Here is a 10707-nt window from a genome sequence, read left to right on the forward strand (position 1 = left end):
GAACTTTATATCAATAGCATTAAAAACATTAGGGGTGATCCTAGCGTAGATATAAACTATAAGTTTGTATACGAAGGGTGTACGTTAAAAGAACATCTACAAGTGTTAAACATATCAGGATTTTATTTGTAAACAACGTCCTCTCCGTAGGACTTCTTGGTCTATCACCCAATCTTTTGACTTTCATTTCCCTTCTAAACTACTTGCTATTCTCTTTAACGTTTCAAATCTTGCTATTTCATGGTTTTCAACTCCATTCTTAATACCTCATGTTTTGACTGTCATTGCAATAGAAATGTCTTCTGCACTATCATTTTCCTCTGTGAACTTTTCTATTCTGTCAATGAACTCTTCTGCACTTTCCTTCATTCCCTGGGTCATTGTAATAGCTTAGCAATGTTTTTGAAATTTTTTGATCTCACTAGACCTTCTTCCTTTTTTATTGTTTCCCTCTCTGCCCTTCTTCCAGTGTATTATAACTCCTTAGTAGTTTTGTGTGATGTTTCCATATCTTCAAATAATTCGATAATTCGTCATCGAAATTATCAATTATCTCGTTCATTACATCTTCTTTCGTTATCTTCTTATTTCTTGACATAGCTCTCCTTGGCTACTGTTCTCCTTTACTTGATCTTCTGTTGCCAACTATATGGTATTTATCTAAAATGTAAACACTCATGTTATAACTACACATTGGCACAAGAAGAATAAAAAATTTGCAAAAAAATAAAAATTTTAAATGCCAAAACTAATTTATCATTTAAATAACATCATCTTTTATGGTATTATTTGAACTAAAACTATTCCATAAATAAAAAAAAGTATAAAAGAAGAGAAGAAAGGATACCCATAGATGTCGTTATATGTGCTTGCAATGTTACTACAATTTGCTTGTGGAAGGAGTAAAGATAAAACAATGGAAATTAACTTTGGAGATAGTAGAATACGTTCTTATGAGCTTGGTGAAACTGAGATAACTATAAAAGCTAAGATATCAAAAGATGTCCTTAATTTTATTCTGGAATTTAACAGGGAAAGTCTGAAGAAAGTGCCCATAGTTGATATCTTTCGTACTTTTTATGATTTTTTCCCGTTTGTAGGTGGAAGGAGGAGGTTGTACCAGAGGCTTTTAGATGAAATGGTGACATTTACAGAAAATGAAGATAAGAAGAAAGAGTATGATGAATTGGTGAGTGAAGATGAGAAGATTCTCAAAGAGAATGTGATGAAAATGCTGCTTAAATCACTTTTGGATTCATTTGAATTGACAATTCGTAAGACTTGTGAAGATGGTGAGAATGTCAAAGGGGTACTAGACATAAGAAGAGATAACGAAAAGACTATAGTAAGTGTGGACAAGGGGTTGATCATTGGACCACGTGTTTTAGATTATCTTGAAAAGAAAGGTACAGAGTCAATAATGAGTTTTTGGGGAAGACTTAGAGTTTTCTATTACTTTGGCTATGTTGATACACTTGAAGTGAGAAGAATTGAATTATCAAAGGAAGAGTTGGAATACATATCCATCCTTGAGTTAGTTAAACTTAAATTTACTATGCCGTCTAATATAGATGTAATAATAAAAAGTGGTGTGTTGAAAAAAAGCTTGAAAGTGTTGGATGCTACAGTTGATTACATAGGAAAAGATAGCTTTAAAGAGTTGTCTGAGTTTTCGCTGGATGAACTTCACATCGTTGGAATGGATTATAGTAATATAATAGATTATCAATTTATATATGATGACTGTAAGCTGCAGAATACCCTCAAAGTATTGAAACTAACAAAATTTGAAGTTAGGAATAAGGAGAGTCTGAGAATACTATCTGAGTCCTATCAGAATTTAACAAAGCTTGGATTGTATTGTGAAGACTTTCATGTTTTAAATGCCTTCTTTAATGACAACAATGATCACTTGGAAAGACTCGAAGAATTGGAAGTGAGGATAAATGATAAGACTTTTTATTATAAAGAATCAAGTATAGAACAAGAAAAACCACATATAGAACGAGAATATCTACAAATAGAGGGGATAAATTGTCCGTTAGATCTGATACTGCAAAACGAGAAGTTACAGAAAAACTTAAAAAAATTTAGTGTTGACATCATCAATTATAACTATAAATTTGAAGAGTTCAAATATACTGATAATATTTCATTGGTATCAGACTTTGAAAAACTAGAAGAGCTTATCATTGATGACTTTGATCTTCCAATATCAAGGATAGTTAAGGATGGTGGTGACATTACAACAACTCTCAAGTCTCTTGTTATAAAACTTGATAGATGGTCTTCCAATAATTGTCTCACTTTGGAAGATCTAAAGGCTATCACTAAACTAGAAAAACTTGAAAGGTTAGTGATTACGAACTTGAAGCGTATTAAAGGAGTTAATTTGCAAGATAACGAGGATGTATTGAATTATTTGTCAAACTTGACAACATTAAGTTTAAGTTTTGAAATTTCAAGTAAACATATTTTGGATGATGTAACGGACTTTCCATTAACTTCTTTATATGATATACAGCTAAAATATCCTATGTATAAGATATTACTGTCTTGCTTTTTAAGATCTAAAGATGAGCCAACAAAGTTAGAAGATAGGTTGAGCGAGCTGAGCGTTGCACGCTCTAAGTTAACAAAGGTTGATATCATTAGTTTGTCACCCTATAAGAAATTAAGAAAATTGTGGTTTATAGGTTGTTCTATAGATAGCAGTTTGTCAACCATAAAATCATTTGAGTGTAAGATAGAGTTAGACGAGTTGCACATTAAATACTGTATACCTGATGTTGTTGATAAGTTAATCCGTTTATTTAAAGTTAAACCTAAGAGAATATTCGTTGATGATGTGTTACAGCAATTAAGTGTAGAACCACCTATTAAATAAAGCTATAGTTGCTAAACACTGTGTTTCTATCCTTCATCTTACCTATATCCCTGTATGTACAACACTTTACCATTACAAATGGGTTGAAATGAGGGATACAAAGAAAGTTAGATCCAATTGTATGACAATCCTGGAAGAGTAATTGATCAGATTATAACTAGAATTAACAAGGTTATAGCTGAGGGGAGGATGGGAATGTATCTAGACAGGGTTGAGCTGAAACACAAAGTAAAGATTCATCTGATAGGGTTGGTGAGTGATGGTGGTGTTCATTCCCATATAGACCATCTAAAATCACTGATTGTGAACTGTAAATAAAGCATGCAAAGATAACGACTATACCTTGATAATAACAGCAAGTCATGTAAATTCTGGGTGCATGAGAGACATCAACGGTGGTCTCATCAAAAAAGTACAATTGGTAAAGTACCGCTCATAATCTGCAGCAACGAGGTAAAGAGCAAGGGATGTGAAAAAAGATCGATTGACACAGACCCCTCACTCAGGGATGTGGCATCCACCATTCTTCATATCGTGGGAATCGAAATACCACCCGAAATGACAGGTTCATCACTGTTCTATAAATAAAGCTTGTTTAGTTTCAATTGTAACCATATCTATCCTGCTTATCAAAGTCTTATTAATTTTCTTTTGCAATTTTTATGATGGCACAAAAAGGATACAAGGGGTACTTGTATTGTATATCGTAAAACGTACTTATCTTTTCTATAAGCTATCTCTTCTTATGTCTTAGTGGTGTACTGTTGTTTTATTACACCTGTCTCAACGATCGCTTGATTAAGAGATACTGTTATTGTTTAATTGTGGTCTAATAATGCTAGTAGAAATGTGACCAATGTAAAGTAACTAGAATGAACCCATTGTGAAAACTAATATAACATATTGAAGGGTTAATGCAAAAGTATTAACGAATGATAATAGTATTTTTAACAGTTATTACGAGTAAATAAAGAACATTGAGAAACTAGATGCAATGATAGACTGAAACTACAAGACCGGTATTAGTTCGTATCCTGTTGAATGATGAATTCAAACTAACAATTTTAGCGTTTAGTGTGCCATCTCTGTTTAGATGCGGATGATCTACCTTCTCTACTAATTTGTCCAAATCTGAAAAGATGATTGTAGATAGTTGCAGAGTAAGCTCCAATGTAGAAGAAATGGAGGATCCTGCAGAATTTGAATTGGAGTTCGAAGAAGTAATGCTTTTGAATGTGAACTTAACGGTAAAACATGTTACTTCGTTTATTTGAAGTGAAATACAGAGAACCTGATAACAGTACTACATTAGTGGTGAAGAAGGTGACAGGTAAAGCTTGTTCATAGTATCTGTTTGTTTTATATCTAAAGATACATTAAATATCACTTATAATGTTACTCTCCTGTAAAGCAACATTCTATTCCATGTTCCTATCCCTCAGAACATACTAACCCATAGACTTGAAATAAGGGTAGAGAGAACTGTGTTGATGAAGAAGAGACTCTTGGCATAGCAGGGTTTAGGGCTGGAAGACATGGCACACTTATTTTCAGATTACAAATAGAAGCAATGAGTGTTTCAACCCCTCTGTACGTTAATGAAGGTGCAATTGATCTTAGATGTCGCATGGACATGGAAGGAATGGGTAGAGTGATATAACATAAAATAAACCATAAATTGTCTAAATTTTATTTCACCCTAACTATTCCCAGCTGTGGTCATTCTGATCTTCTCTTTTTCCAAGTGGTCCATCTTCTCTCTATAAAGAACTTCGATCCTCTCTTCATCGTCTCTCAACCTCTCCATCTTCTTTTTATTTCTTTCCTTCAAAATCTTCTCCATCTCCTCCCTTATCTTTAGAAGCCTTGTTCTCCTGAGAATTTCATTTTGTGACTCAGAGATCAACCTCTCCTTCCTGTACTTGTTGTAATACACAACATCTGTGGTGTACACCAAGTCATCCAAGTAGCAATGAACTAGGAGCTTTCTAAGCCTCATAAAATCATTGTTTCCCTCATTTTCTATATCCAAGAATCCCCAAGGATACATTCTCCCTCTCTTAATCACACCTTCTATCTCATAGGTATTGGTACTAGCAAAGACAGCCAAGGGATATCTCTCTAGTACCTCTTTGGTCTCGTTTATATATTCGGAATCATCCTCTTCACCAAAAGAGGGATAGAACACCTCAATTTTGTTGGTATCCAGAATATCTCTAACTTTAGCTTTGTATTCCACCAATTCCTCCGGTGTAAAGGAATCAGCCTTTGTTATCACTGGAATAAAGTTACACTTCTTGGATATATCCTTCATTAGATGTATCTCCTCATCTGAAAGATGATCTGATGGTATGAGATACAAGCATGTATGAACCCTACAATCAGTACTTGGTTTCACTAATCCCTGTTCTTTCTCAAAATACTCCTCATTCTTAGAATCAATGTAGGTCATAACCTCAACAGGATCCTTACCATGGTATGTTGCAATGCTCACATCTAAGCAAACCTCGTTTTCAAACAACTCATTTCTACATATTTCCATTCCATTCCCCCGCTTTGTATCTACCAAAGGAAAGAGAAAGAGTGAGTTCATAAGCGTTGAGGCACCTAACCTCCTCCTACCTACCACCAATATGTTTATACAAAACCCATTTATTATAGATTTCCTTCTTATCTGATCAGGCACACAAGAAAACCCCACATCATCCTCAATTACTATGGTACCAACATCCCTCCTTATACTTGGTATAACCTCTTTCATTTGTTTACCTCAGGCCCACTTCTTTTATTTCCATCAAATCCAAAACAAAGTTTCAAATAAATTTAACTTTTATTTATTTATTTACAATTAACTTAGTTAAACTTATTTAGGAGCAGGTTTAGAAGAACCTCCACCCTTTCCACCTTCTTCACCCTTTCCACCCTCTTCACCACCTGTTATTGATCCATACTTATAGTATCTATATCCGCTAAACAATCCAATAACAATCAAAACAAGAAGTACTACAACTATAATATAAAAAATTAATTGTTTTCTCTCTGCCATTTTTCTTATTTTCGTATTTTCTTACTTTTATTTATATCTACCATTAACAAATCATCTTCTCTTTCCATTTTTATGTCATACCTTAACCTTACCAATTACTCCTTCCTACTCCTTCAAATTCCTCTCTTTTAGGATGTGATTGATCTTTAAAAGATCAATTAATTTCCTTAAAAGAGATAACTGGTGGGATGAGACCTTAAAACCCAAAACACTCCTTAAAACCTCACTAATCACCAAAAGGTACCAATTACAGGTAAAGAGCTTTTACCTTTTTATTTCACCATAAACCCCTGATAAAATACCCTCTACATCTCTAGCTCCCTTAGATAGCACCTCAAACACCATTTTTCTAATGCCTCTTCCACTGACCCCTTTTTCACCAACTCTCTCACACACTCTAAAAAATAGGAAATTCACCTCATCAAGATACTCTCCCAGTAGAATCAAAGAGTTGAATTCTAAAAGTTTAAAGTACCTTACCACCCCCTTGTTAATTAATTCTTCCAAGATCCCTTTAAGGGTGTTATAAATGGACTCAATACCTTGATACTCTACACTGATCTTTAGATCCATTCTATCTAGAAATGCACTGTCTAATCTTTCTATGAAGTTGGATGTAAAGATAATGAAAACGTTACTTTTACATCTTAAAGTATCCAAATGGAGTAGAAAGGAATTAACCAATCTTAGAGTATCTAAAGGTTCATTGGAAAGAGTAATGCTCCTAGATATTAAGATGCTTTCTATTTCATCTATCACAAGAATTATCTTTTTGTTTAGAGATACTTCATAGACCTCGCTGAACATTTCATTTAGTATCTTGGTACTCTCACCATAATACTTGCTAAGTACCATGGCACAAGGTATCTCTATGAGGTAGATCTCTGATCTACCCCTTATAGCTATCTTTTGTGAGATAGCTCTACTAAGGGTAGACTTACCAGTACCTGGTGGTCCATAAAGCAAGACACATCTGTTAATACAAAAAATGGTAAGATCCACTCCTCTCATGGCCATTCTGTCAATGAAAAGATAAAAATTTAAGATTTTGTACTTCGTGGTTGATTCTAAGTGTAGGATGTTCCACAACTTGGAGTACTCCTTAGAGGGGAGCACTCTTACCTTGAAAAATTTAAATTCTAGAACACTCTCGGAGAGTGTGTAAGAGAAGAATTGAATTCTCGTGTTCTTCACGAGATATTCTCCCGTATCTATCAGAGTAACATCCCCTTTCTTGCCACCCCTCTCTTCCACTAGCCTTATCTCACACACTCTAACACCTCTCTCTAATTCTCTTTCTAATTGTACCTTCTTATTTTCCATCTCCTTTTTCAATCTTTCCTTCACCTTAGGTACATTCTTCAACCCCTCTAACTCCACAATCACTCTGTTCATGCATCTCTTTTTAAATTTTTTTGTTAAAAAGATCCTTAAATTCTTGGAGAGAAATCTCCCCATCTTTGTTTCTATCTGCTAGGTCAAACATTCTCTTTATCTCTTTATCTGTTCTACTCAATCCCAGCCTCGAAAGTACTTCCCGTAACTCATCTCTGGAGATAGAACCATTCCTATCCCTGTCAAACACCAGAAATACCTCTTCTATTAAATTTATCTCGGGTTCTATGTCTACCTTTCTACCCAACATTTCCATAAAAAACTCAAAATCTATTCCATCCTCATTAATGCGAGAAAGAATCCTTTCTTTATTTACTCCATTCACATCAAAATAACTTAAATATCCATTCATCTCTTCTTTGGATATTCTACCACTCTTACTTTTATTTATCCTTTTAAAAAGATTCTTTAACTCTCTTTCCATTCCAAAGGGAAGAGCCCTTTCTCTTCTTCGCTATAAAAAGCTTTTTACCCCCTGACCCCAAGATGAGCCTTTGGATTGTTTTTTTCATAGCTTTGGTGCTTGGTTGGAGATCACCATTGATAATACAGCCCAATGGTAGAGAAAAGTTTTATGAAATTGTGGATGGAGAAGGTTTACAACTCACCTTTGAACTAGCTATGATATCTAGTGGACAAGTGAGCTATAGGATAATAGCACCTGCTAAGAGTACTGGCCCTAAAGAAGGGGAATTTAAAAAGCTAACCAAAAACAATATTTTGAGGTACTCAGGTGCTGGTGAGTACGTCTTAGAGGTCCTTAACACGGAGAACGAGCCTCTTTATTTTAGTTTAGGATCTCACGTTGAAAAGGAATTTGAAGTGGATAAAGACACTCTTTACATTAAAAAGATCCTAGAAAAGCTAAAGGGTGATCTTCAAAGCATCTACGATGCTAATATGAGACTTAAGGTGGCTAAGGAAGATAGCATTAGAGATGCTAAGAAGCAAAAGGTAAGGGTCGCTTTAATTTGTGTTATTGCACTTTTCTACGGTGTTGTAGGATTTGTAAAGCTAGGATTTATGAAATCCTTCTTTACCCCCAAGAAAGGATTAACAGGTAAATAAAAGGTTTTTAATTGAGATGAGTGATACCTTTCAGTACATCACTGAGGTCCTTTCTTTTAATCCTAACACAAAAGTTACTTAGAACACCCTCTAAGAGACTTTGTTTCCTTTTAAAGTATTCATCCCTGAGATAAGTGTAGGGTAGGACATACCTCTCATCTCTGGTGTTAAACACCACCAAAGAATTGTTACCTTCCCACTTCTCTATTACCATAACAAATTTGACATTCTTAGCACTCCTCTTACCTTTCATTTTAGTTAAAAAGAGCAGAAACATGTCGTAGAGAACCTCTAAGAATATGAGGGGATGTTTAACTTCAATTCTCTCTAAAATTAGAATTTTAAAGTTTTTGATCTTTTTGGTCCTTGAGAGGTTGACCTTTACCACTTCAATGATCTTTCTATAAAAATTAAAACCCTCTAAAGTACCAATTCCCTGTCCTAAGCTAAGATACGACTTAAAACACTCTCCCTCCACTAAAAAGTAGCTAAGCACCATGAAACTCTCTAAAGGTGTGATTCTTAGGTTATATCCATCCTTTCTTTCGATAATTCTCTTCTGGTTAAACCCTAAAAGAATGTTTCTTTTGGTTTGTGTATTTAGGTTTATAAAACACTCCCTTCCTTCCTTAAGGGATATCCCGATTATGGCTAGTTTTTCCTTTATTTTATACTCTCTTTCTGTTCTGTACATCCTGTTCTCCACAATAAAATTTACCTCATTTTTAATTCCTTCATACAAACTCGTGAAGAGTAGAAATGGAAGATCCACCCTCTTGGTGTGGAAAAGACCTTCAAATTTTCTATTAAAATTCATTTTTTTTATCTCCGTGGTTATCTCCCAATAAAAAGAGGTGCATCTCTCACAACACACAAAGATGTTCTTCTCAACTCCTAGCTTCGATTGATTACCCCCTCCACCATTAATACCCTCCTCACTATCACTCTCATCACTCATCCCCTCGTTCTCTCCCTCTAAAAACTTTCCCTCCACAAACGGGGAGAGAAAGATCTTCTTGTAGTGAAAGATTACGCTCAGGGACCATAGAATTGGGTTATTTACAAAGTTTAGGGATCTTACCAAGTAGTAGAGGGTGTAGCAGGAAAATAAGTCTTTAAAGGTACAGGGTATATCCAAAGGTGGTATCAAATGGAATCTACCAAGGAACATTCCAGAGATCTCGAATTCTCTACAGCACAATCCCACAAAAATAAAATTGTGATGGTTAGCAGTGCTATCCTCTAAAAGGTATCTGTGAACACAAAGATCTATGAAAATATAAAAAAGTGTGGTATCCAAAGTGGGCATACCTCTCTGAAATACCTCATCTTCCCTAAGATCATCCAAAATTATTACCTCGTGCTTGATTAGCTCCTTGGTTAAAATTGAAATTAAAAGTTGGAGTGATACAATACTCTGGGGATGAGATTTGGTGTATATCTTGGTTTGTTTATACTTTTTGAGTTCTTGGATGAATTTTTTAGGATTGGTTGGTTGGATAGCCATTCTTTTTAAAAATCCTCTTTTTTTCATTTTTATTTTTACATTTTGGAGGTAACTTTCTGAGAGGAGGGAAAGGAAATGGTAAAGGTAACTCTTTTGTTTGAGGTCCCTGTAAGAGAAGAGAATCGTTTAAATGCTAGAGAAATCTTATTGGTACTCTATTTATTTGGTTATAAGTTAATTTCACTCGATTATTCCTCGCTTGTAGTTAAATCGTACAGATGGCTATAATTAAAATTTAGCATAAAAAAGGGAGCATAGAGTATTGTAATTATTTGGTGGAATAGATGAATATATGGAAAGAGGAGACCTCTGTATCATACCATGGAAGTGGAATAGTCGCACCCCTATCCTTTAACTGCTCCCTTCATATCCTATCGCTCCCCTAAAACCATCCTGCGAGCCTTGGCTCCAGGAAACATGCATGGAGAGAAGAGGGACCTTGGGATAGAGATAGAAGGGATAGAGAGAACACTGGGATCAATAGAAAGACAATTGGAGAAACTGAAGGAGAGCAGGTCTGGGAGAAACACAGAGTTGAACGTAAGAATTGATCAAAGTCTCCAACGACTGAGTGATGACATGGAGGAGTTCTACAACCAGAGGATAGAATTCTACATCCAAAGTATGAGGGAAGGGAGGAGCGAGGGAGAGCACCAGGCGGTGCAGAAGTGTGTAGAGGTGATGAGGATCAACAAGGAGCTGAGGTTCCGTGTCAGGGAACTGGAAATCAAGAACGAGATGTACAGGGCATGGATGGAAAGACCAAGGAAGTGTGGAGAGTAAGCACAGTCACCAAAGTAATTT

At 35.2% G+C, this 10707-nt stretch overlaps 1 protein-coding gene across 1 annotated transcript; it reads left to right on the plus strand.

Annotated features, from left to right (window-relative positions):
* The first annotated feature begins 7814 nt into the window (after window positions 1-7814).
* On the plus strand, window positions 7815-8340 carry LOC146725012 (uncharacterized). Its single transcript, XM_085485506.1, has 2 exons — window positions 7815-8282; window positions 8332-8340. The coding sequence occupies exons 1-2, from the start codon at window positions 7815-7817 to the stop codon at window positions 8338-8340; spliced, it is 477 nt and encodes a 158-aa protein (XP_085341632.1).
* The last annotated feature ends 2367 nt before the right edge of the window (window positions 8341-10707 follow it).

Source organism: Nylanderia fulva, unplaced genomic scaffold (genome assembly GCF_048542155.1).
Source record: "Nylanderia fulva isolate GAGA-0341 unplaced genomic scaffold, ASM4854215v1 Scaffold108, whole genome shotgun sequence".
NCBI lineage: Eukaryota > Metazoa > Arthropoda > Insecta > Hymenoptera > Formicidae > Nylanderia > Nylanderia fulva.

Coding starts and splice junctions, on each gene's coding strand:
- LOC146725012 (XM_085485506.1), top strand. CDS start 7,815: ATGAGCCTTTGGATTGTTTTTTTCATAGCTTTGGTGCTTGGTTGGAGA.